At 40.1% G+C, this 27,752-nt stretch overlaps 1 protein-coding gene across 9 annotated transcripts in view; it reads right to left on the reverse strand.

Moving 5' to 3' along the window:
- LOC122865494 (spermatid perinuclear RNA binding protein) overlaps window positions 1-27,752 on the reverse strand; it is an 82,332-nt gene that overhangs the window by 13,818 nt on the left and 40,762 nt on the right. For all 9 annotated transcript variants that reach the window (XM_044173990.1, XM_044173989.1, XM_044173988.1 and 6 more), the window contains 13 exons: window positions 24,512-24,701; window positions 16,241-16,503; window positions 15,362-15,530; window positions 11,435-11,675; window positions 8,772-8,884; window positions 7,778-7,873; window positions 7,128-7,239; window positions 6,198-6,295; window positions 4,214-4,319; window positions 3,229-3,312; window positions 2,419-2,627; window positions 639-791; window positions 350-484 (listed from right to left, as the gene is read on the reverse strand). In XM_044173990.1, coding sequence (XP_044029925.1) covers window positions 350-484; window positions 639-791; window positions 2,419-2,627; window positions 3,229-3,312; window positions 4,214-4,319; window positions 6,198-6,295; window positions 7,128-7,239; window positions 7,778-7,873; window positions 8,772-8,884; window positions 11,435-11,675; window positions 15,362-15,530; window positions 16,241-16,503; window positions 24,512-24,514 — 1,782 coding nt within the window. In that variant the 5' untranslated portion in view covers window positions 24,515-24,701. The remainder of the gene's footprint in view (window positions 1-349; window positions 485-638; window positions 792-2,418; window positions 2,628-3,228; window positions 3,313-4,213; window positions 4,320-6,197; window positions 6,296-7,127; window positions 7,240-7,777; window positions 7,874-8,771; window positions 8,885-11,434; window positions 11,676-15,361; window positions 15,531-16,240; window positions 16,504-24,511; window positions 24,702-27,752) is intronic.

Raw genomic sequence — 27,752 nt, forward strand, 5'->3', positions numbered from 1 at the left:
GCGAGTCTGGCTGAACAGTACAGCTTGTTTAGCAATGTCCTGCTGTCAAGCAGGCCTGCTAATCAATCAGCAGAGCGATGGAGCAGCCAGGCATGTCGGAAAACAACGCACCCCACAGAGAACAGGCCTACTCCAGGAACCAAGCTGACTGATTGACACTACTGCCTGTCTGAGTGTGTGTGTGGCTTTGCCTCTGTATGTGTCTCCCCCTGGCTAAAACGCATGTACGTGTGTTCTTGCGAACTTTTCTATATTTTTTTGGATTATATGTCATGGCTCCACACTCTTTTACATGTGTACGTATAATCTTTTACCAGACTCAGTCTTTTTGTGTACGTGAAACTCTCACCTCCATAACAAAGCGTTTGTCGTGGCTGCCTCCACTTTCAGAGATGAGTTCATATTTGAGGCCTCGTCTCTTTTCGTTTAGCTCCATGACGGGGTTCTTCCCACTCGCTGTTAGTATGGGACCCTGAGTTCGCACCTGGGGAGTGAAAAGATTATTAAACTAAATTAAATTAATTCAAAAGCATCTTCATAGCTTTATTAGAAAGCAAACCTGGGAGTATAATCAAAATTTCCCACACTTAGACTTTAAAAAAACATTTGAATTGAGTGTCACGTTTCTCAAGCCCCACCTCCAGTGTGTTGGAATTGTCCGTGGAGTGTGTTGGGTTATTGCTAGTGTGTGATGACGTCTCGCTCTTCCCTTCACCGTCTGACTTCTCGTCTGAACTCATGGGGTCCAGGTCTGTATCAAAACCTGTTGGGTATCCCATCGCCTGGAGAACCTAGAGAGGGAAGATGATGATAAAGTAAAAGGGAGTTGGGAGGACACAACGTGGCAGGAAAGAAATGGCAAAAAAAAAAATCAGTCATATGCTAACATTATGACAGATGCTCTGAATAGGAAACCAACAAAAATATTTTGTACAATTGTATTTTGCTGCTATTGTGCAGGCCTTCATGGATATATTTATATGATGTATAGTTATTTTTGGTGTGTTGTTTTTGTAGATTTAAAAATCCAAAGTGACTAAAAGAACAACATTGTCTTACTACTGTACTTGTACACAATCTTATATGATATCTTCATCATTACTTATTATTATAGTTTCAAGACCAAAAACATAACTTAAATCACAAGTACAAATGATGAGACCAAAAGTATGCTTACCTAAACACATTAAAACAAATGGGAATAAATCTGAAATCCAGAACTTTCCACATGTTAGTGATGTAAACTACTAGGATGGCAGAGGATCCAGGTGCCCTTGTAATGCTGTCTAACACAGAGGTTCGTAAACGGCTATCTAGCTAGCTGAATGAAAATGCCCTCAGTCAACCAGGTTACATCTTAGATCATTTATTTGCTAAATTGTTGAAATAACACACTAAATGGCATGAAATAGATTTTGCAATATGAAAATTTTCCCACTGATACATTAATGGCCCTTTGTGTGTGATGATTGTGTTTTGAACAAACTTTATTGGCATTATCAGCCAAAAAGGTAGAGAGCTGCTACACAGGGCATTAAGAATGAAAAGCAGTGCATAGACAGGAAATCCAACCACAACGGTAAATGTCTGACAACCCCCCACACTGATGACACAATTAACTATATTTTAACAAAAATTTCTTCCAGAAGTCATTTGTAAGTCACACAATGGTTACAATAAAGCCATTACAATACACTGGCTACACAGAGTCACATGAGTCTGCTGTAAGTCCTCGACAGCACACAGAGCAGCAAAGTGATTCAGAACAATATGCAGGCAGAGGAGAAAAGGAGAATGACAAGTTTTTGACCCAGATGGGTGATTGTGTTACTGCTGCTGAACCAGCCACTACGTTTGAGTGAAGAGTGTGTGAGAGAGTACAGGAGATGAAACTGAGGGAGAGAAGGGGAGCTCAAAAGGTGAGTGCATGAGAGAAAGAAAGTGAGTGAGGAGGAGAATGGGAAAGGAATAGAGATGGGGAGAAAGAGCCTTTTATGGGAATGGAGCGGATGGCAGATTATCCCAGCTCTGTGCTCTGGAGAGCCTCTTTGTTCACAACCACTCTGGGATTACATGGATTTGCTCACCTCCATCCCTCCTCACACGCACCCTCACACTCACACACACACACACACACACACACACACACACAAACAGGCACACACAGACAAAAACATATTTATAGATACACACACACAGGTCTGGCTGCAGCTGGAGCTTAGAAAGTTCTTCAGGTAGCCAAAAAGTGGGTCTTTTATCATTTTGCTGTTCTGTACACATATATATATATATATATATATATATATATATCTGTGTATATGTCCAAATAAGCACAAGCATAAATCAGAGAGGATCACATGCATATGTCAGTTGCACATACCACACACTTCACTCCTTGTCCTCCATTTGCCTTCTTACCTTGACTGCGACGTGGAGCTTTGCGGTCTTCTTGGAGGAGCCAGATGCTTCGTAAATGGTTCCATCCAGATCCACAGACATGGTGAAGACCGGAGCGTGAACTGGGCCCGACTGGGACAGCAAGCGATACTGCAGGCCTGGCCGGATCTGGTTCAACCGCATCAGGGCGTTCATTGGCTGGTTGGAGTCTATGGCTTTACTATCTAGGACTAATGCAACAAAAATGGAGGAAAAATGGTTACAGTAGAAAGTAGAGCAGATTAGGATACATTTAATAAGGGTTTGTATTTATTATCCAGCTGGAATTGGACAGACTGGGTCAATTCAGAGATACTGTAGGTAATAAATCATATTTTCTAAAGGATTTCAGCACTCTTGATGTTTTTTCATGATGAATAAAGGTTTCTATGTTCTTTTTCTTTCAATCACTTTCCTCCTGTTTGTCAGTATCTAAAAATGCCTCTCTGTCTCCATTAGTCGTCGGTTCATCTTCTGCTTGTATGAAGAAAGAGCTTGGGATGGTTGGGTGGCCTACTAAAACGTTAGCAATCAATACTATTGATCTGACTCCAAGGGATGTAAGGAAGGTGGAAGGGAGAGAAGCAGACAGGGAAAAGACAGAAAGAAAATAGAGAGAAGGGGAAGAGAAGCAAGGCTAAGGCATCTCTAGGCATTGTGCTGCTTTGTTTTCAGTGGTTTGAATAAAACTAAAGACAATCCAAGGGTATATAGGACAGAAAAAGCATAAGAAACAATCAGTTAATAACACTCAATAACAGCCATTATTAATTTTTTCCTTCCTTCTCATACCTTTCCTCAGATTCCTCTTCATCTTCTTGATGAGATCCTTGTCATCCATCGGTCCATCATCGTATGGCCTCTTCAGACCTAAGCCTGGAGAGAAAGCAAAAGGGAGAGACGCAGAGAGAAACACACAGAGAGTTGCTAATCAATCACCAACTACAAGAGATGTTTATATGAATACACATGAAGGCACTTGTGTGTGTTCAGAAAGAAAGGGAGGCAAAGTCGCATGAAAACAAGCAATATGTGAGAACGAGCATAAAGATGGATAAACTCACAGACAAGATAAACAGAACAGACAGGCAGACCAGAAATCAGTCAAACAATGGGGAAGACATATAAGCTCCTTTCCTACATGCACCTTAATCTGTAAATGCTCTGGCAATTTTCCATGTCAGTGTCATGAGAAAGCTCGAGTCGATTTTGCTTTTTTTGGGAGTCGCTTTGAAAATGTGCGAACTTTCTCTTGTGTGAACAAAAGCAGAAACATTTCTGCATAAACCACACATTTTAGTTTATGACATTTCACCAAGGCCACCGTGTTTTTGGTGCAACACTGAAAAAACATTACAGCGGAAAAAGCAGGCAAGATATCAAACATTATATCTCATCCTTAAACATATTTTTGTGATGCTTCACATGTCAGCAATATTGACGGTGTTGTCAGTGCTGGTGTGTAGAAAAAACACCTAATCCAGCCAGAAAGGTCACGTCATGTGTGAAAAGATTTGATGCAAAGTCCGACCTATGTCCAAAATGCCCAGATAACTGAACCCAGGAATGCTGTAGGTTTCATGTGAGAAAAGTGGCAGACAGACCAACAGAGTGAAAAATGGATACATACAGACTGAAAGCCTGAATAGACAGATAATCAGACATGTACAGACAAGGACAGAAACACAGACATGTGGAGGGAATATATTGGACAGAAGACAGAGATACACAGGCTGAGGTAGACTGAGCAGACAGGCAGGTAGACAGGTACACACACCTTCTTTATCAGACCAAGGGTATTTCTGTGATGGTTTATTTGAGGGAAGAGGCTCCATCTCCAACACCTTGTAGATCTGTCCGAATGCCATGAGTCTGAGAGCACGCTGTTAAATGCGAAACACACACAAAACACAGGGAAAGAGAGTCAAATGATTTGCTGATCTCCCACTGTTAAAAGAGGTACTCCAGCAATTTAGTATTGCACTTATTTAAAGTTGGATCCTACACTCCCCATAATGCAACTTGATAGCGTTTTCCTTAGACCATCCCTGCCCACTTCTTTCAAACTCCACACTTCCAATTTGCAACGCAGGCTTTCTGTTAAAAAAAGTCTCAAGCCCAAGCAGAGAAACTTTGGAAATCCTAAATTGAATTCTAAACGTTATCCTGAAGCATTTTACTCTCTAGCTAATCTCTATAAACAGATATCTGCATATGAATGCAGAATCTGTAGGCACATAATTTTGTTATTGGAAGTGTTCTGGTTTGTAGTCCATTTGTAGTCAAGAAATATTGGCCAATCACATTTGAGCAGGCTTTGGTTGTATGCAGGTAAACAGATAGCAAGAGAGGCGGAACGCTTTGGCCGAAATGCAGTCTCGTAACCCACCAGCTATCGTCTGACGATGATTTAGCCTTTTATCAATCTCAGCTCTTTATTAGCTTTTTAAAAATGTATCTGGATTTAAATCGTCATCAGATGATAGCGGATGGGTTCCAAGATTGCTAATTGGAGAGTAAACAATGACCGGTGCACAGAAAAGGAACTCTTGGCCCGAAAATCCGCTGGCTACACTGGAAGCCCCAAAACTTTGGCCATTGTCCCCAGAGGCTAAATCGTTGTGAGATATGATAGCTGATGGGTTCCGGGATTGCTCTCTAGCTGACTCCCTCATTGCATTCTGTCTTTATATAGTGATTGATTACTTTAAATGAATGCCCTGCAGCTTGTATCTTCCTTCATGAAGATAAGCTCCTCAATAATGCACATTTTGTGCTTAAATTCTGTTTTCATTCAATTTGAAGTTAGCTGTGCTAATGCAGGACAAAGCAGGAGCTTGTAAATTCTGGCTGAAAAACTGAGAGAGACAAGATGTTAAGCTGGAAGATTCAGGCTAATGCAATGACATTCGTCTTCACAAATATTAGGAGGCCATGTCAACATAGAAGCACATGGGCAAACTTCATGAATTAATGAATGTCTATATATTCATATCTATAAAAACTTGAGTTATCTTGCAACACACAGCATCACATTTGTACTCAAAGATAACCAGAGTAGACGTGCTTTTTAATTTTTATCCCTCTTAATATCAATAACATCAGCAGATATACTAATCAGTATGAATCTCATTCGCAATCTACTGTACACATCCTCAATCTACACAAACAATCGTAAAGATAACCCGAATGGCTCTGCTAATATAATTCCATTAGGGAGGTAGAGTGTCTCAGATATTCATGAGCTCATTGACAGAACAACTCCCTCTGTCCTATCTGCTCTTGTATCTGCTCCAATACAATTATCCCCATTGACATTCCAGCCTCGTTCAGGCTGCCTTCAAAAGAAATGGACGGCAGGATTCACTAAGCCATGTGGCTCAGAGGCTGCCCTGCTCAGTCGAGTGTGTGTGTGAAGAAGGACATGACAGCATGCACGCCCACAGTGCATGCACACAAATACTGTCCTCAGGGTGTCAGAGATGGATTTATGGCTTCCGATGGCAATAGTTTGCCACACCAATCATTAATTAATAAATGCAGCACCACACAGCTCTTTCTGGAGATGCACATGCACGCTCGCACCAGTGTGTGTGTCTGTGTGCATGCAGATTGTGTGGTTGGGGTGGTGATGGGGTCTTTCTGTCTGGTAATAGGCGTGTAGCTTACTGATTCCCACACACTGACAGCTCAGGGCAAGTACAGCTGGGTGATAACAACAGTGTCTTTAAACTGATGCGTGTTTGTGTGTGTGTGTGTACCTGCGCGCTGTAGGTAATGGCCTCAGCCTGCTGGTCGGTCATGTTGGCTAGTGTGTTTGTTGGCTCTTTCTCACATGGGTCGTGTAAACCTGGACCACCTGGGGGAAGCGACAGAAGATGACACACACACGCACACACACACACACACACACACACACACAGTTAGTTGTTGTCACTTTATGTACTGACACAGCCGCTCAGCAACATTTAATTAGGCTTCACTGTCAGGAAATAAGTGACAATGGAAATCCTGATTATTATGATGGACAACAGCAGCAATAGGGAAATGTAACTGGTTAAATTGGCTTTGAGCTTTTCAAACCAGTCACTTAATTTAAAAGGTAAAAATCCTCAACCTCTAATTGTGCCACATTTGTCTTAAATTTGAATACTGTAGGTGAATAAATATTCTTCTGCCAGTGTGACACACATTTTTTTCCACTGTAAATTAAAACTGAGCAGTTTTTATTTGAGTATTTATTTACATTTTGTTAAACATTCATGTACACTATTTTCACTCATTCATAAAGTAGGACCTTAATAAGCCTCAATCTAGAAGGACATCACTGGCTTTTGCATCCAAACAAAATGTTTTTGATTAAGTGAAATGAAACTCAGCTTTCACATACTTTTGAATAATTGGATTTTTTTCCATGGATGCATAACCCTTCAGCTGCTCCTAATTAAGATGCTCTTGTAATGATGGCTTTCCTCAGGCAGCTGTGCTCTGCTGGGTCATCGATAATGTCTCGACCTCTCTCAGAGAAACAGCTCAGAAATGTGGCTCGATGTATCTGCTCATCTACCCAAATCTAGCATGTTCCCTTGCTCACCAGCGATGCCAAGAATTTGCATGGAAACACAAGTGCTCCTCTAATGATTCTTAAATCTTTCCAGCTGTATATTCACGCATCCACCATGGCTCCATACCTGGTAGCAGTATGCCTGAGGCCAGACACTCCATGACTCGACGCAGGGCTTCTCCAGCCCCGAGAGGTCTGTTGCAGGTGGCAATAGCCTTCTCGCAGATAAGCTCTAAGGGCTGCAAGAACACACACACACACACACACAAACCAATAAAAAGGTATTTTCCCCTTTTACACAATACCTATAGTATGTGAAATTAAACTGACAACAAAATTAAACTTGTGGAGTGCGAACTGACACTAGCAAATATTAAAAAAAAAGTATCAATCAATCTGTTACTTAAATGTTGTATTTACATAACATATTTAGTGGTTTTTCGCTAAACATAATTCTTTCTTAATAATAACATTAACAGCATGTCTGTCAATCAGATCTTAATGACACTATTTTATGGTGACTGTATCAGCATTCTTAAGCATAGTATGTGACACAATTTATTTATGGATGACATTTCAGCACAATTCTTTAAATTTCAATAGAAATATGAACCTCCAATCTGTACAGCAGGGAGATGGAGGGCATTTTGTAATAATGCACAAATGCACATAATAGCATAAAAATGTATGTAAATGTAAAGTTCAAGGGGACGAACACTTTCTTTTTAGTTCATAGGATTAACACTAAAATGCACGTAATTAGAGCAAAAGACTCACCCATCCCTTGAGAGGTTCCCAGGCGGGGTGTCTATTGCACATGTCTCTAAGTATCCTGAGAACAATAACGCAGGACTTGAGCCCGTTCACTCGAGCCTGAGAGGGATAGAGGGATGGACAGGGGAGAAGAGGGAAAGACAGAGGGGTGCAAGAAGGAAGATTAAACAGAAAGAGGGAGGAAGGGAACAAATTGACACAGGAGGAGTGGTATTTGTGCAAACACATACAGATAACAGCCTGCTTTACACCCCAAAGCCACATAATGAAGTGATTGTATCTGTCTAAAACTCCCCACAGAGAATGAATATCCTGAGTTATGTTTAAGACACTAAACATTTTGAATTTTAGTTTAGTACTAAACATGTTTTACTACAAATATTTGTCTTCATTTCTCTACATTCTGATCATGTACATTGCTTTTTTGTGTCAGTAAGGTAAGTGAGTTGGGAGATAGATGGGGAAAGGTATGGTAGGGGAATCAAAGGGAAGCATTGACATACTGTACAGAGCAGGCAGGTTCACATAATAGCCAAAAAGAAAAACAAGAATCAGCCATTGCTTTTGTAGCCTTACGATTCTTCTTACATTCATATTTTTTTCCTAGTTCATATACAGTGTGTGGAGTGCAACATGGTATATAGCAAAAATACACTTTTTGGGGAGAATCTGAAGGTATTTTTGTAACTGATGTGTAATATTTGGCAATTGTTGTTCATGATGTTGTAAAACAACATCCTGCAAACTGAACTGGAGATGAGTGAGCATAAAAACATATATATTATAAGATAATTTGTAATAATTCTAACATAAATTAAAACGTATGCTAATAAAAATGTGTAATTTCCCCACACTTTTATCTATTCTTAATTAGTCTAAACTGAGCGGGCATAAAAAGCACCATAGTATCAGCTGACAGTGATTGTATTCCCTCTGGGTGAATCGTCAGGCAACAATAAGCATTGGGCAGGAAGACAGGAAGTGAGTGGGTGCCGACCTGGAACCACTTGGCGTGTCTCAGCGCTGCCAGGGCCAACAGACATCTGTGTCTATCCAGCACCTCCCCCTCCTCCTCCACAGCATCCACTCTCTGCGCAGCAGCACCCAACACTGCCACAAAACAATAACAACCCAATATAGAGAATGTGAAACACACACACGTCATGTCTGAGTGTGTGTGTTTGAATTTTGCGTGGGTGAATGTATGCAGACACACTCAAAAACTGTGTGTGATTGCACACATACACACACACATGCATGGATATTTTGGTACATACAAGGTGTTTTTTATGCCATAAAGTTGTTTCTCTCCTTGTAGAAAGTGCTGACTCTCTACAGTTCACAGATCTGTGATGAATGCCCATAAAAATGTCCTCACTCTTTAAAAGGTGTGTCATTTTCAACACTGTGATCAGTCTAACATGTGTTAACTGCATCACATGTTGACATCCTTAGTACATAGTACAGGATGCACTGTCCCTCGTATACATATATGTGTTGAAAATTACACACACTATTTAACAGTGATTTTGTAGTTTGCTATCTATCTATCAAGTCACTGACAAATCAGTGAAAGGGAGAGCAGCCGGGGTCACAAGGGAAGAGACAACTTTGTGGGTTGGAGAGCCCCCCACAGACATACACCAAACAAATACCTAAGGAGTGTTTGATTTAATGCGTGGGCATTGCTGGAACACACACATTTCCCTGTGCCCAGCAAGGTAAATCAATCTCTCCTTTATGTATTTGAAGAGGATTTCATTTATTTTGATCCAGTCTGCACCAGGCGGGAGTCAAAATAGGAGTTTATTTTTCTTCCGGATTACTTAAGGTGCACTTGATTTCGCAGACTCGTAGAGAAATGGTGCAGAGAAAACAATTCAACACCCTGTCTGGGCAAACACAGAATCAAGCGCTCCTAAAGTAGAACTGAAAAGAAAAAAAAAATAATTCTACGAAAGTTTGACCCAGTCTCGGACAAACACAACACAGGAGGGATCAAGGCAGGGTTTAGTCAGAGCATCGTGGTTGGTAGAAGAGGAGCATTCTTACACTTTTATATGTAAGCGTTTGATTCATGCCACCACACAGCGGTTGAGTTACAACACTCTCACCCATTCTGCTACTTCAGAATCAAAATCTATGCTATGCAAGGCGAGCTGAATCAAACGCAGCTGTGTATGAATGAGTGCGGTTACATGGGGTTTCCAAAGAGGGTTTATTGTGTGCGGGACCTACTGGAAGTGACATAAAACACACTAAAGGGCCCTTTGGGTGTCTATGAAAACACAAGGTAAATATTTTCCTGATCACTCTCCCGTAAAAAGACAAATCCTTCCCTCAAGAGGTATTAAGTTGAAATGTCAAATGTGTGGTAGCAGCACGAGAACATCTATCACACATTATACCTGAACTCATCTGGCCATTATTGCAGCGTAGCTCTTCTTCTGACTGATGCATGCAGTGGTGTGTATTTGTGTTTCTGTGTAATGTATAATGGTGTATCTCAAGGTCTGTCAGAGTGATCCCAGCTGCATGTGGGGCCGCTCTGCTGCAAGTGGATCATTATAGTCTTTCTCCTCTCGCTTGTCCTCCCACTGTTCTCTCAAATGCTCTGCTGGCCGCTCCCTCACTCAGCGCGCTTCTTTTATCATTATCTCCTTCTGTGTTGTCTGATTTTAAAAATTCCCTTTGCTTTCGTGTCTCCTCTTATTTACTATCACAGCACCCTCCCTCCCTCTGTCACCACACAGAGCAGCGAGCTGTATCTGAGCATGCATGCATGCAATGATGTGTGCATAGCCACAAGTACAACTTATATTCAATAAAAAAGCCAGAGCTTTCTTTCTAGAAACATTCTACACACATGGGAATAATAAAGCAAAAGTGATAGCTTTAACTCTTATTAAATGTGCGTGCGATGTTGTGCATGAGTTTGTGTGTCTTTCAGAGATAGTTTACACTAATATGTTGCTAATAAAGTTCTGAACAGGCAGGAGCAGCCAAAGTTTTAAGAGAGCTAGAAGAGGTGCTGCCATTGGATAACACCACTGGTATTTGTGCCTGTTAATGCATTTTTTTTATGTATAAAAGTATTACACCCTGCCTTTTAAGATGTTACCCTATAGACTGGCCCACATCGCTCAACCTCCATGGGTGCCAGATGAAATCTGAGCAATTAGACATCCAGTCGAATTGGTGTGGAGAAAATATACGAGCGGTCTTCTCCATCGTGTCTAGGCACGTGGCATGATGTACGGCTAACCTCTGTGCTATCTCTCATCTCTCTCTGAGACCTGAGTGCCTAGTTGGACGGGAGCCACAGGATGGATGGGCAGCTTGCTACAGCTCAGTTATTGATTTCGCTGGCCTGTTGGCCTTGCTCTCCCGTCCCACCTCCCACAACCAATTATAACCAGTTCCTGCTACCCATGAAAATGGGGGGATGGGGAGGGAAGATTGTTATTAGACTGAACTCCTGTACCTGTCTTGTCTTGTGTCAGCATCAGTTAATGAGGTCAAACCTCTTGTTTGAGGGAAATTGTGCTCTATAACATATACAAATACAAGATAAAATTAAATTGAGTGTGTGTGTGTGTTGGGGTGTGAGAAAGAGGGAAAAACTTCAACTTGTGTGTCTTCCTATCTTTGTGTGCCTACCTTGCCCATTGTTCTTCTCCTGCTCCTCCTCTTCTTCCTCCACTTCCACGCCCTCCTCCTCTTCTCCTTCCTCCCCATTCTCCAACTCCTCCTCTTCCTCCTCCTCTTCTTCCTCATCTTCTCTCATGGCCGGTGAGGTGAGGGTAATCGTCAGTGTGAGTTTGGGCTCTGTTGTAGTTTGTACCAAGATGGCTGCCTCGGGCAAGGAGCTTGTGACCTCATATTTCTCTTCTGTCAGCTTCTGTCATGCGTCAGACAGACATAACTGGATGGTCAGAGGCCAAGGTCACAACATGACTCAGTACAGATGAAAAAGGAGAAGAAGCAAAATATATCTGAGCCTGCTGCTGCTCCCAGATGCTGCAACATCACCAGGTGTGACAGGAGAAATATTAAGTGGCTACCGTGCATGAGAAAACATTTAGAGAAACTGATTTTGACATTATCTCTTGATATTTCCAAACAGGGCTATTTTGGGCCCCATGATGTAACTGACATCCTGAACTAAAACAGCATTGTGAAATGTGAGAAGTATCTCTAACTTGCTTCTATTTTGGGCCCCAGGATGTAACTGACATCCTGAACTAAAACAGCATTGTGAAATGTGAGAAGTATCTCTGATCTGCTTGTCCACACATCATAATGGGCAAACACACAGACTTGTTTTAAAAAGTCACATTTGTACCAACACTACAACCCTATATCAATCACACACGACAACATGCAAATGAATAAAGGGCACTGAATTTCTTATGTGAGCAGATATTAGAATTTTAAAGTAAAGCTGCCAAAAAGAAAAAAAAACCCAAAACTAAATAAATAAAGGTGAAAATGCTGCTTCTCCTAATGATGAATGACAAGTAAGCCTGGATCCTTCAACAGATATCAGTACAGAAAACATCTCTCATTGGGCAGAGGTTATCTAATGACCTTAATATTTTAAAACAGGCTAATGAGGTCCAATTAAATTTAACATAAACAATTAACATGACAACATTATATTGTCAAAAAAACATTATATAAACAAATTATGCGAAGCTGTGAGATGCATTCGATGACAAAGGAACGAATGAGAAAAAAAAATCATGAAAGATGATGTAATTATGTGAAGTATGAAAGCTGGTATAAGCTGTACATTGTAATGTACTTGTGTGTGTGTTATGTGTCTACCTCTATTGTTTCTCAATGTCACATATTCATTTGTGAAACTGTCCATTCGTATGTACACTATGATTCATTCAGCCCCATTCTGAAGGAATCAATTACTTCTGACCTCTGTGGTCAGGACTAACAAGTACTGATGATAATGAATTCAAGTCAGTACACACAGCGGACCACATTTGTTATTTAATACACACGTGCATTTAAGCACATGTGCCAACATACAAAAAATTAATGGAAACAACAACATTCATGCAACAACAACAAAAAACTTTTGTCACAGGAACTTGCAGTCTCGCCCACCAAGACACTTAAACAAATTAGTACACATCAACACACACGTTACCCCCACAGGAAAAAAACAGGTACACACAGACTCACAAAAGCATATAAAGTCATGACTGACTATAAATATTGAATAAACAGAAGATGTGAACTAAAATATAGCATAAGTAAAGGAGTGGCCCTGAGGAAGCATTTGTGTGATGTGTTGCAAGTACAGTATGTGTGTAGTTGTCTCTGCTGTACCTAGCATGTATTGCGCTTGCTCTATTTGCAAGTGGACTATGTTTTTGTGTATGTGTGTGTGCTTGCATTATTTAGTTTTGTTGGGCAATAAATTTGTCATCCAGTCACATTATGGTGACTCAGCTCCAATGTGGAGGCAAAAAACTCCTTGCAAGGTTCATCACATATTTTAGGGTAAGACTTGGTTTTTGGGACTTGGTTAAAGGGGAAATATGTAAGAATTGAGACTACGCTCCACGTGTTGAATTCATATTCCAAATAAATAGGGAGCAGTATATCACATATCAGGTCATAACTGCTGCTAACTGCTGTCAGCTAGTTAGCACAGTTTGCCGTGCAGCTAACTAAGCGATCCTATTAGCTGACTGAGCACCAGAACCAGAGCCGGGCGATTTTGTTTATTATTATTGTAAGCTAAGAGAGCTTGTGTAATGTAGCAAACTCGCCACTGGCACACATCTCCCAGCTGGAACTATCTGAGCTATACTATTGGACTAGTTATCGCTTCTCGAGGCACAGGTGGTATTACAACACAGGACAGGCCGGAACGAGGCCGGGGCTAGCTGGTTAGCATACTAATTTCAGTACATATCTCTGAAACACAATACATACATGTCTTTGACATGACATCAGAACTGTTACTTCTTCACATTCTGTTGATAAAGTTAGTTTGAATGTTTTAAACAAACATTCTGGCCAAATCTTACAAAACACCTTTAAAGCTAGGATTAAGTTTAGGTTAAGATTAGGGTAAAGATTGGGGATAGGTACAGTATGTGGCAGTTATGGTTAGCATTAGAGTAAGCTTCCAATGAATGCAAGTCAATGCAAGGTCCTCCTAAGCGACAAAAACAAGTGCATGTGTGTTTGTGTGTGTGTTTCTGACACTGCTTAAGTGAGCAGTGAGTCGCAGAGGGCCCATCTACATCCCATTTGGCTCTGATGAGAAAATCAGAATCTCTGGTCACTGGGCCGAGACATGAGATTACCTCCCTGCCCACACACACACACACACACACACACACACACACACACACTTTTCATTCCTGCCGTTCTCTCTCTCACTAACCCACTTAACTGCTAAAGAGAATGAGCAGAGAAGAGGCACAGGGACAGAATTTATTCATTGAGTAATTTCTGCACTAGCTGGCCAGGTTGGAGAGTTTTAACCACGTTAGTAGTTATTGCTAAATATCCTCTAACAGATTTTTAGTGAATGCAAAAGTTCACCTGGCTGCCACAATTTCTATCTAACAAATTATTTAAGGGATTTACAAGGGTGACTCTAATCCCTAGGTGCTAAATAAGGGATGAAGGAAGTAGAATTCAACTTAATTCCTAGATCATTACAAGCAGACAAGTACAAGAGTCAAAGTCACAGCATGTAAAAAAGATGAAAACTATGTACTATTTGTGTATCTGTGTGTACTGTAGATTTCAGTTTATTTTGTGTGTACGTGTCTACGAACGTCAGGAGCTTAATTTCTGTGCCATGACTTGTTAATGAGGAAACATGACACTGAGGTAGTGATGAGAGTATTAATCACACATGAGTCAAGCATACCTCTCAACTTCTGACTTGACAATATTGCTGTCACTTGCCTACTTATGCCAACACTCAACGCTTCTCCCTACACTTACGTAATACCCTGATTTAAGACCATGTATTTGCATTGTGCAGTGCTATTATTTCATTAAGTGTATATCTGTTTTATATGCATTAAAAAATACCTTTTCATTTAAACTATATTGTCAATCCCTTTGGACCACTAGCTTAGAACCTGAATGATAAGCACTCTAGACATGTTATCTTTGGTTAATGGCCCTTTCATCGTCATTTATATGCATGCCAGAGTTATCTTTTTTTTACTTTGTTATGGCAGTAATTAATGCAATACGAGCCAATGGTGAAAGGGTTACATACACGTGAATTTACACACACGCACATAGCAGTGAGAGTTGGCAAATTCAAGCAGAAAAACTCATACAATGTGGACGCTTATCCAAATATATATAATTATATTTCTGACATCGGAGAGGACTGAGCTATAACAACTTTCTTGAATTAAATTTGGCAGACTATGATATCACTGGTTTGATGCAAGGTTAAGATGCAATTGTGTGTGTATGTCAGCAGCATGTTTGCGATTGAGTGTGTGAGAGAAAACAAAAGACAGAGACTAGTAAGCATGCAGCTGTGTATGTGTGGGTCTGTGAGTCTTAGTGTGTGTCTCTAACCTCTATCTGTGTGGGTAAATTGTGACAGACAGTGTCCAGCAGTGTCTGTGTGGGTTTGTCTCTACATATCAGCACGAGCTCCAGGTCCATGTCGCCTTTGATCAGAAGGCCTTTGGCCACCAGGCCGATCCTCATCACTCCACACAGCACGCCACCACTGCTGGGCTCTCTGTTTTTATTGAAAAATAAACGATAGGTAACATTCGCATCTTATGTGGTTTTTAACAGTAAGGACACATTTCAATTTACAGTTGAAAAATTAAAATGTTACTACTTCCCTTTTTTCAATAAAATCTATGCTTGGCTCTCAGGGAGTTAACAAAATACTACAGAACTTTAAAAGGAATATTACTTTGACTTGATCACATTATCATCACTAGTATTTCATACTTAATCCTAATCCCAAATGTGTGTCTAATAAATCACTCTGCAGGCAAAAGGTCTAGTTGAGTTTGTCAGTGTCAAAGAATATTTTAATATGTATCAATATTTTATGTAATCTTTGGTAAGCAGCAGTATGATTAAAATACAAGGTGCCAGTTAAGATTACAAAATAAGATCTGACAAGGCAATTCAAGACCTTAATGAGAAGTAGTGAACCATTAATAAAAAGATTCATGAGGATAGCCCAGAGATTGTCAAGTGGTTAAGTTAATTTCGTGCTCCTCCTGTTCATCTAACTCTCTGCAAGAAAGCGAATAAGCGTATAAAATGTCAGACTAATCCTTTAAAAATTTTGGTCAGACAAAATAAGCAACAGGACGTTGTCTCCTACATCATGTCAAGTTTCTTTTTATAGACTAAATAATCAGTCCATTAATTATTTGAAAAGAAATCAAGAAAATAATCGAGAATAAAAAACAATCACTTCTCCCCCACCTGTAGCTGTCAATGGAATCCTCAGTTTTCTCACTGGGCTCATCTCCAGGATCATCCTCCTCTGTGCTGTCTGCTGGTTGGCTGTCAACCTGGCTGTTGATGTCGCTGCTGCTCTGATCCAGCCAATCAGAGACGTGTTTGAGGGCGCACTCGACAGTGGACACCAGCGTCTGAACGGCTTCCAGCTCCTGAGAGGAGGGGTAGATGGTGGAGTGTTTCGCCATGACGTGGCGGTCATCGTTACTGAAGGAGCGGAAGGACCTCTGGAAGGGAAAGGAGATTGAAAAATAAATAGAAATCAAATTTCAGTACATTCTGATTAAAAGTGGCTGGAAACACTAAGACACATAAACGCACACCTGTACACAAACACACTCTCCCTGTCTTTGTCTAAAGCAAGGGCACCATTGAAGAGAGGTTTTCAACAACAGATTGATCTTTAATCCATCAAATCGAGTTTTAGTCAACCTGTTGGGGACTGACTGACAAAAGTAAAAAAATAAATAAAACACACACACACACACACACACACACACACACACGTTTGCATAAATGCTTGCACCACAACCGAACAGCAAACTACTAATTGTTACATAAGCCAAGAAGGAAGAGAATACAAGACAACAGAGTAGGGCTCTGGGAACAGTACAGAATCTTTGAAAAGGACAAAACAACGGTTGTAGCAGGGGAGACTGAATTCAAAGATAACTGGAAAAAGCGAGATGAAGGAAAGGACCAGGTGTAACTGAGGCTTTTGTGATTCCCACTCTGCCATTAATCCCACCCAGATGGGTCCCTGCTTATGCGCATACATATGAAAACACCTTGTAAATTGCGTGTCAGCTGTTTACATCTTCTTATGTGTCACAGTATTTCAGTGGGTGGTTGTTAATGTGGATAAATGTTAAATAGTAAGCACTTTGTTATGTTCGAGAGTGTTACTGTATTTAAACATCTGACCATTAATTAAATGTAAAACTACAATGGGGAACTTAAGTGGAAATGTAGGGAACAGATGTTGGGATAACCTTTCACCTTTTAAGAGTGCATTATAATTTATTATCAAAGCATAACATTTGCAGCAATACACATACTGTAAATTCTCTGGGGCAACTGTATAATTAATAACAAAAATACCCGCACAACAAATAATTAATATATCACAATGCTTGCCATAACACATTCATTAATTTTATTAATTCATCTGTGCTTATATGGCTAGCAGCAACACCACTGTTGCACTCTTAATTTTAATTCTGTTTTCTATCTGCATTATGTTTGTGTTATTATATGCATAAGAATAATATCAACCAGAATTAGAAGTCGCTGCAGCTTTGATGTCTTTTTCTTTTTCACTGGCTTGATAACTGTAGTTTTGCTTTGTCTGGCTTTTTATTTCTTTTTCTCTCTCTTTTCCACTCCATCTTTATTTTTTGGAAATATGAACATTTTATATCTGAGAAAAACAATTAAGATTACAAGGTATTATTTACATCATCTCTTGGTAATGTGTATCTGAAGGAGGAGGTTCATTTTCAAACATTAGAGGTTATCACAGCACGCTGGGGAGCCTGAGGTACGTAACCCAGTTCAACATGAGGAGGCTGCTCTCAACAAGCTGCTTATCTCAAAGACCCACATTTCCCTTTATTCACTACACACATCTACTCAAAGAGAACCACACACCAGGCATGCTAACTGACACACACGCACACACACAGAGGAGAGATGACCTTTTTGGAGTAGTGTAGTTTGAGCGCTACTATCAACCTACTTGAAATCCAAGGACCAACTGCACACACATACACACACACACACACACACACACACACAAAAACACACGTACACACACAAAAACACACGTACACACACACTTCATCCCCATTCTTAATTGAACTGGTGACATTCTCTTTCACCAGAGTGAGTGAGATAAAGCCATTAACAGAATGGAGGACAAGCACTGCACAATAACTGCAGCCTCACAGCTTGTGTAGCTCAGTATGTAGAGTGCAGCACAAACATTTGGCAGGGTTCCACACTCCGTTCCCACTGGAACTGCAATTCTCCAACACTTTGGCAAAGGCACACTGGAGTGACATGGAGTGAATTTAGATACCTTGAAAGAATATGCAAGTATTTAAAATCTGTGCAATCTGGTTTCTTAACATTATCATGTCTTATTTTGATCACCGTGACATGCATGGCTTCGTCTGACATTTCCAGGCAATCAATACTTTTATGTGACTTGAAATGCTGTTTTGAATAGATCTGTCTGTCAAAAATATTAAGCCTCCTTCCTTTAAAGAGACAACATAGGCAATACAGTTTCAATTGTACTAGCTCAGAACGTTTAGATGATTGACAGAAAATTAATTTTGACAATTTCGATAGTTTAATAAATAACTGAAATATGAAGATTTGTATTATCTTTGGGTTTTGGACCGTTGGTCGAACAGAACAAAATAAATGTGATGATGCATTTTACACTAATTTGTGACTAATTGAAAAATGAATAGTTAGATTAATAGATAGTGAAAATAACTGTTACTGAACATCGGGAAAAATCACTGCTATGAGTAATTATTACTGTCTCATGTTTTACCTCTTATATTTATAGAGAAAATGTTATATTTTGGCTTAAGCAAAAAGTATTGCACAAAAAAAGGTGATAACTGTGTAACTGAGTGTGTGTACTTATGTGCTTGTGTACCTACATGCACGTGTGCAGTAATGTGTGTATCTTTATACTTGTGAGCCTTCTCAGAGCAGTGTTTAATAGACCAACAGTCGCAGATTTTATGAGCCGTTGCTAATGGGAGCTTCTGCAGCCATAAACCACATTGCGAAGAGAAAGTGTCTATGTATCTATGTGTGTGTGTGTGTGTGTGTGTGTTGGTACTGTTCGACCATGGGGGAGTTGCTGCCCAGCCGCTTGGATCACCATGTAAATCAGAGCAGTTAAGGCGGACTCACTGACAGGAATCGACCTCCTAGGCCAGCGTGTGCCCAGATAATGTTGCAGACATTTAGACAAGTGACACGAAAAGTAAGCTACTGTAGCCAAGAAAGGAACTGATGCAGGATTTTGCAGTTTCACATTAATTTGAGAGAAACGGTGAGGCAAAAATTTATTGTAACATAATGTTTTTCATAACATTCTTCAAATTTAATGGGAACATTTTTTTAGTTTTTGATCTAAATTGGTCTGGCATTATCTACAGGTGGGTTAAAGAATTTTTTTTTTTTTTAGAAAAACAACGTAACATCATGAAAGATGAAAAAACAGACATTTCAGCATATGGGTATCAGTATTACCAATTTAATGCTGCAAGTGCTGTGTGTTGAAACAGCTTAAGTTGCTCTCATGCCCTCTCTGCAGCCTGGTTATACACACACACAAAGACGCACACTCAATCTGTTAGAGACAACACCTTGGTTGTCCTTGAATCCACCCTGACTGCCACATAACCTAGAGGTCAATTGCACAATATGTCTTCCTGTCCAAGTGTGTGTGTGTGTGTGTGTGTGAGCGTATGAGAGCAAAATAAATCATAAATGATGGTTAAGTCAGAAAGGATCTCCATCCAGATGCCTGTAACAACCCCCAGTGTCACTAACACAAATTAGATTGTGTCCAATTTCAGCACATTGACCTAAAGTTGATCCATGATGGTGAAAATTAGGTTGAGGTTTTTTGCAGGGCCAAAGTTAATGCTGCTATGTCTCCAAATCTAATACGCCATGGTCAAATCAATTTTTGATATTATAGTTTAATGTAGAAAATTAAACACGGCAACAACTCTACAACAAAGTGTGTCGGGGCAAGAAACGCGAGCTGACAATCAGACAGGTTGCAAACGAGCCAACAGTTTAGCCATATTATGTTTGTTACACTTTGTTTGGGGCTAACTGAAACTGAAAGCGAGTGTACGCATGTCAGAAATACTCTTCTAAATTGGCTAATCTGCAGGTTTGTTTAAAACCTGTCTGATCATCTCACTGCTCATGTTCCCAAATATCAGCAATTAACTTGGAGAGCGCAATATTATTATTGACCAATGGCCAATTGTACGAAAACAACAGCAGAATTATACTTTAACATCTTCCAGGATAAAATGTCCCACAAAGTCGGGCATAATTGCCATATGGTTTAACAAAATTAACATCAACTTCCTGCTAAACTGTTTAATCTCCCTCTTCTTTTTCCTTCTATTGCACTCGAATCCTGTTTCTAAGTATCATTAATGTTATTAATTATAATTGTATACTAATAGAGTTTTAGCATAAATTTAGCTCCAAAGCAAATTATTTCACTAAAGCTTAGACCTGATAACTTTGTAAAGAGCCAAATATGAATTACAGAGAATGAAAGTGAGTGAAATCATATGAGGGCAAAAATCTGTTGCCTGCGATTCCTCCTGCCTACCATGGAATCAGAAACAGACATGCACACATTCAACTGTTAAATCCAAGCTCCCTGCGAGCCACCGGCTCACACCATGCACAGTGCGTGTGTGTGTAGATACCTTCGTATGCCATTGTTGCATAGTGCTTTTAGACCACACACTTACCAATTACACTCCATTTCATGCTCCAGTGAGGCCGACCAGCTGGCAGGCCCATGTTACATAACCACATTACACAGCATTTACAACTCGCTGTGTACTAAACTAGCAACACAAGAAAACCCCGTACATATCATGGTAAAAATACTAATGCACACACTAAACATGAAAAGTTTTATGTGACATGTGCACATAAAACCTACACGATCAATTACACAAAGTGTCTTACACACACACACACACACACACACACATTACTTCCATCACTTCTATCCATCACCGCCGATTCTGTCCTTAATGCCCTGCAGTAAAACCATTTCAGTTCAAGGTGTTGTGGTTAGACACGCACACTGTCAGTAGTGGCTGCTTCACTTTAGAAGAAGCAGCATCCAATGATTTGCCTCTCCATCGCTGGCTGTCTCTTTCAGTCTCTTCCTGCCTCATTTTGTCTCTCTGTGGCCATCTGCTATCAATTACATGACCCAATGCCAAGGAGACTCACTGGAACCATATCAGCTGTGATTGGAGTGATGCTCTATAGCTCTCTTTGTTAGAGAGGTCTTTTTAAATTTTTTATGATCTATTGCCTATTATTTTTAGAGTGCTATTTAGGAACATTGCACTGTATGTGTGTGTGCTTTGGCAGTGCACCTGAGGAGGTGTTTGTGTGCTCTTATTTTTAATAAGTCAAGTGCCTAAAGTGTGTGCTAAGACCTTAGATGACAGCACACACTACAAGGTATTGTGAAGAGAGAATGAGAGATGAGGGAGAGAAGAGGAGTGGAGAAAGCCTTTCGAAAGTAAACAAACAAGGTCGACCAAAGCTGAGAGATCGACAGAAGGAGATGCAGGGGGATAAAAACAAACTGGATTTTAATATTTTTAGACAGCTGCAGAAACAAAGGTTTATTTGAAATAAAGCTGACAACACAGGCCAAAACACCCTCATAGTAAAACCATAACAAAACCCAGAAAAACAAATCGCTGCCCATAAATACCAGGCAAAACAATTTTAGAAGTGGTGTTTGAGAAAATGTCACATCTCTTTAGTCCAACATGAAACCAAGTAAAGTTGAAGGAGAAAAGAAAATTCAAAAACTTCAAAAACCCATCACAAAATAGGCTAGAAGTGATGGGACAAGCAACACACACACAAATAAAAAAAACTCAGCGCCATCTCTGTAACAGCCTAGGGGAGATTGCATTAAAAATTCATTCTGTGATTTATCTGCACTCTGCTTGGCAGGCCGGCCCGCCACACTCCGCTATCCTGTTTTATTGTGCTCTCTTTCTCTCTCTCTGTCTTTCAAATTACCACATACGTGCAGTCATACATGAACATGATGGCAGGGCAAACATACATCAAAATATATAAGCAAAATTACATTTACGGCTGCATGATCTAGCTGCAAAACAACAAACAGGCTGTCCATGTCAAGCCGGACGTCTCAACTGTCCCGATAAACATGAGATAGCTCAGGTTCGATTCCAACCCTTTGCTGCATGTCATCCCCTCTACAGCTGTCACTATCCAATACAATAATCTTAAAAAAAAAAAAACCATGGGAGGAAAGTCTGCTGTCATCCATCAAGCTTATAAACCAGCCTTCAAACTACAGTACCAGCCTACTTTGCACTAATAGAAGGTACTTTTTTATCTGTGCCCTTTGCCCCCTTTAATGTCGGCATTGTTTAAAAGGTTTATGGCCTGCCTATAAAATATTATGACCGGACCGCGAAAAGCAGATGAGCTGACTTTTTCTGGGGCATACTATAACAGTATTGAGTATGGCCATGTCTACATGAGGGAAATACCAGAATACAATAAAATAAACATAAAATGATGTCATATGGAAGAACAGGAAAATGTTCTAATGAAATATGCTTTCCTGAATCGACAAAAGCTTTTAAAACCTTACTGATTTTTATTTTTGAAGGCAATTCGGTCTTCTACTAACTGTACATCAAAGTCACTGTGAAGATGTATTTTACATTCAACGCAGTATGAGAAGTGGAACCGAAACCACAATATTGTTTAAATTTACTCTTGGCAACTCCTGCTGTGACACACCCAGGAACTGAGCAGTGACCTAATGATTACATGTACAAGGACCAAGCTATACAACATGCTAGACAGATACAAAATAATCAACCCAAAATCTGTGTGTATGTGTGTGCGTATAGGCACAAAAAAAGAGGGAATGCCAACGCGGACAAACACTGTGGGCATGTGTATGTAGAAAGCTCAGAGGAACGTCGATAAGCAGTTTGGTGTATTGTGCGGTTTAATGCGGTGACACGCTTGCCAAGGTCACCCACAGTATTTGCTGCATCACCATAACTCAAGAATAATCACAGTATTGTGTTTGCAAGCTGCATACACACAAACACACAACACACACACACACACACACACACACACACACACACACACAGGCATGCACTAGTCTCATTACCCTTGGTTATTTATGAGCTCAACCATGTGCCCTCTTCTGTAATGTCCAACCTCAGCACCTTCAGCAACATCTTGTTTTCTCTCAATCATTCATTTTTCTCCTCCCTGCCCCCTTTCCCTTCTTCTCTCTTCCTCCCTTCATTCTTCCAGCCTCCCCTACAAACCACACTTCACTTCATTTTTGTTCCTCCTTCCTCCTCTTGTTCTGGTTTTTAATAATTCATCTTCTGCTCTGCTCCCCCCTCGGGGGAAAAGCTCCCACTGTCACAGGCCAAGACCATTAATCAATCCCTCGTCTCGCTCTCTCTATCCCCTCTCAGCTCTTAACCTCTCTTCTCTCCCCCATTTCTCCACTCTCCACTTCTCTTTTTGCTTTCCATATCCTTTGCGCTTTTTATCTCTCATGTTTCTGTCCATCATTTATGTTTTTATGGTTTTATCTACCCCCACTTGTCATTCTCTACCTCCACTGCTCTCTTTCATCATCTGAGGCGCCCTCCCCTCCTCCTAAACAACACAGTAGTTCTTTTTCAACATCTTCTTCCTCAGTTAACGTGCCTTATTTCTGCATTCATTCAGCATTAGTGCTTGTGCACTGGTAGAAAACTGTAGACCAAGGAAAATTCATCTTCTATCCTTCTTATTTAACATCAACAAATGAATACAGGCAGGATGTAATTAATTCCATACATAATTACTAGTTTTCCAACTATAGGATTACAAGCATGTGGCAGAGAACACATTCATTGCCTTCAGATCAAAATCCCAAGAAAATAATCTAGAAAACCTAATAAATGGCCAACAGTATTGACAGTATTAATATTCATTGTTCTTTATCTTCTTAACCTCCTGTCTCTTTCATTCTTCTGTCTTCTACTTCTTGTCTTTCCCCAATGAAAACATATAGCTTGTATAGGTATAGGCATCTCAAGTCTACTCCCCAAGATGCAAAGCTATACACTCCTGTCTGCAGCACTAGCTCTTATCAGGTATCTGTCTTTGACACGCATGCATGCATGCACGCACACGCACACGCGCGCGCACACACACACACACACACACACACACACACACACACACACACACACACACACACACACACACACATTGTTGTCATGTCTAGAACAAGTTATCAGATTGAATAAATGTCTGGAGAGTGTTTCTCTATTGTTGATAATCCACCAGCATCCAAGTGCACAATCACACACAGGCATTCACGCACCAGCACCTACAGACCGAAGAGTGTATTACCATGCCTGCAGGAGGAGAGGTCGCACGTTTCTTTCGTTTTCTTCCTTCTGACGCCCGCTTCTGGAGTTGCTGGGCGTGCGGTGGGGAATGCAGAAGCAAGGTTACCGGTCAGGATGTTGCTGTCACACTGTTTCCGCTCCTCATGTGCTCCTCTGTCACTCTGGCCACAACTCTACGAGAGGTTGTACTTCTAAGAGATGGAGAAACAGAGAGAGGAAGAGGAGAAAAGGAAGAAAGGTTGATCAGTGACTCAGTAACTAAAGGAGGAAGTGTCAAGGGAAAATTGCAATGCTGCTTCTTCTCTTCCAGATTAAAAAACACAAAAAAGTAAGAAATGTCAATTTAATAAATAATTAAATTAATAATATAATGAAATACATTAAAACAAAGAGCAAAACAAATTAAAAAAAAACAGTAGCATGATCATCATCTAACCAGCATCAACCCCCATCACCCTTAACCCTGCAGAACCCAATTCCACCCATACCTTGATTTTCCCCTGTAACACTCAACTCTCACTCTCACACACACAAACACACACACGCATGTATGTAAAACATCTGACAAAATGGCTGCTCAACCCATGTGGAGACAGGCACATGGACACACACACACGCATTAGCTTGTACACAGGCCTTCATTCATTTTTCATGAGCTTGCAGGGTTCTGAGAGAAGGGGATGAAATACAAACATGTACTTGTTTTCATACATTGGGTTACAAACTTCACACACCCTCCTCAATTCACACACACACACACACACACACACACACACACACACACACACACACACACACACAAACTGCTCTTTCTTCTGTTCTAATGGAAAAAGACATTCAGGACCATAAATGAGTGGGTCACTAGATTCAAATAGAGTATACATGTAGATTTATTTTTTTTAGTATGTACAGTATATATATAGTAAAATATACACACATAATTAGTTTAAAGGAGAATGCCACAACAGTGAGTCTCAAAGTGATTCCTTATTTTGGCAATAATGAATGCACAGTGACATTTCCAATCACTTTACAGAAGAAGCAATGACATAATTGTGTGAAATAATTATTATGGGATTTGTGCTTTACTCTAAAATACTGTGTTTTACTATAAAGCACTCCCAAACCACCCCATGATGAACAGTGGAGAGGGTGACAGGAGAAAAAGGACTGACAAAACTCAGAGCTGGACTTAAAATTACAGTGTTTAGTGCTTGGCGAGCTGGACCACTGTGCTACAGAGTGCTCCTTCAAATACAATGTGGGACAGTAATGGTTCTAACCTTATCTCTTCCTTTCAGTGAACAAAAAACAGAGGTTATAGTAAAGTAATAGTGAAAAAGGGCTCTATAAGAACAACAATATATATATATATATATATATATATATATATATATATAAACAAACAGAATATAACCAATAAAAAATTCAATACCGGTAAACCAATTAACCTTTATATTTTTCCATGCCTCTAATAATGAGCTCATGATTTTCTTAAAAAAATTAATTAATTGGAACTGCAACCTTGAACTTCAATGAAAGTTGTTTGTGAATTCTACCTTCAGCTCATCTTACGGCTCCATAAAGTAAACTATACATATGGTGTTGCAATGAAAACACAGGCCAGTTTTGTCAGTGCAGATCACAACATGAAATGTCAACAGTATCACCACTGACAGTACACAGACGCATCTGGTCAGACTCAAACCAGAGCAATGACATTTATAGAGCTGTGCTTGTCTGCGTGTGTTCACACAGGAGTGTATAAGATGATTTCACAAAGGTCTTCCAGATTCAGGGGTCGGCTGTTCAAGCAGGTGTGGGAAAAAAAGTGCTCATTTCATTAATGAAAACTGTGACAAAATGTTTCCATGACAATGGTGAGATAATGACGAAAACTAAACAAAACAATGGGGCATGGTAGCAAAAGATTGGCTGAAATTTGGACCCACTTCATTTGTAATGCTGCAGAAAAAGACTGATTGCTTCATATCTGGAAGAAGTTAGATAAAAATGCCTCACTTGAGTACTAAAATAAACCACTACTACAAACTACGAGAAACTACACAAAGCTTTTCTGACTTTTGATCTCAAGACTAAAACTACAGAAAATCGAAAAATATCAGGGCTGGAACAAATTATTATTTTCATTTTCAATTATTATTATTTTCTCGATTAATTAACTAGTACTACTAAAAACATCAGAAAATAACTAAAAATGTTTCCCATAGCCCAAGGGGATGTCTTCAAATGTCTTGTTTTGTCCAACCACCGGTACACACTTTAGAGAAACTAGAACAAGCAAATGTCTGTCTGTTTTTGCTTGAAAAATGACTGAAACGATTAATCGATTATCAAAATATAGTAGCAGAGGTATAGTAGCAGTAGTAGCAAAATAGCAGCAGATTAATTTTCTGTCAATCGACTAATCGATTGATCGACAAATTGTTTCAGCTCAGAGAAACAGCCTCCAAAAAGAACACTATGGTGCCAGAGTGTCATTATTGTCTTTGAGTTTGATCTGCAAAACCCATAATCTCTGAGAAATTAGATTAAGTAGGCGCTGCACTAATATGGGAAACAATACAGACATTTATGTGGCAGAATCCAGGAGAAAGTACACATGAATCTATTAATGTCCATTACAGACACCAGACTGATGCTGTTGTACCTTGCTGAATGATCACTGGTAGTTTGCTTTCCAGTTTTCTTTCTTTTTTGATAAATAAACAGTGTCACTAAAGTGTAGAGTATCTCATCAGCTTGAGGCTACATACATCCAGGGTTCTATCTGGATGCTGTCAGGGGACAGAAAAGATAAACACATGTGATTGTTGGTCTCTCCTGGAGTAAACCTGCTGGGGGATTGAATTGTGGTGATGCTGCAGCCTCTCAGTGAAAGCTCAGTGGGATCCAGGGAGAACAAGAACAAGAGAGGGAGAGATGCAGTGAGTAGTTAGAGAAAAGACAGAGAAAACTGGAGAGAATGGGAAATGTGTATGAACAGGAGCTAGTAGGACAAGGAGAATAGACAAAAGAGGCAAAGAGTAAAACTATAAGGAGAATACAAAGTGGTGCAAGGGGACAGAGGGGAATCGGATAAACAGCAACCACAGATATTGAGCTGGCCCCTCGGGCAAACAGACTTCACCAGAGGCTGCTACTCATTTTCTCTCCAGCTCTCCCTCTCTAAGCCACTGGCAGCTGGCCTGCACACTGACAATTACCTCCTCAACACACCT

The sequence above is a fragment of the Siniperca chuatsi genome, linkage group LG18 (assembly GCF_020085105.1).
Source record: "Siniperca chuatsi isolate FFG_IHB_CAS linkage group LG18, ASM2008510v1, whole genome shotgun sequence".
Classification (NCBI taxonomy): domain Eukaryota; kingdom Metazoa; phylum Chordata; class Actinopteri; order Centrarchiformes; family Sinipercidae; genus Siniperca; species Siniperca chuatsi.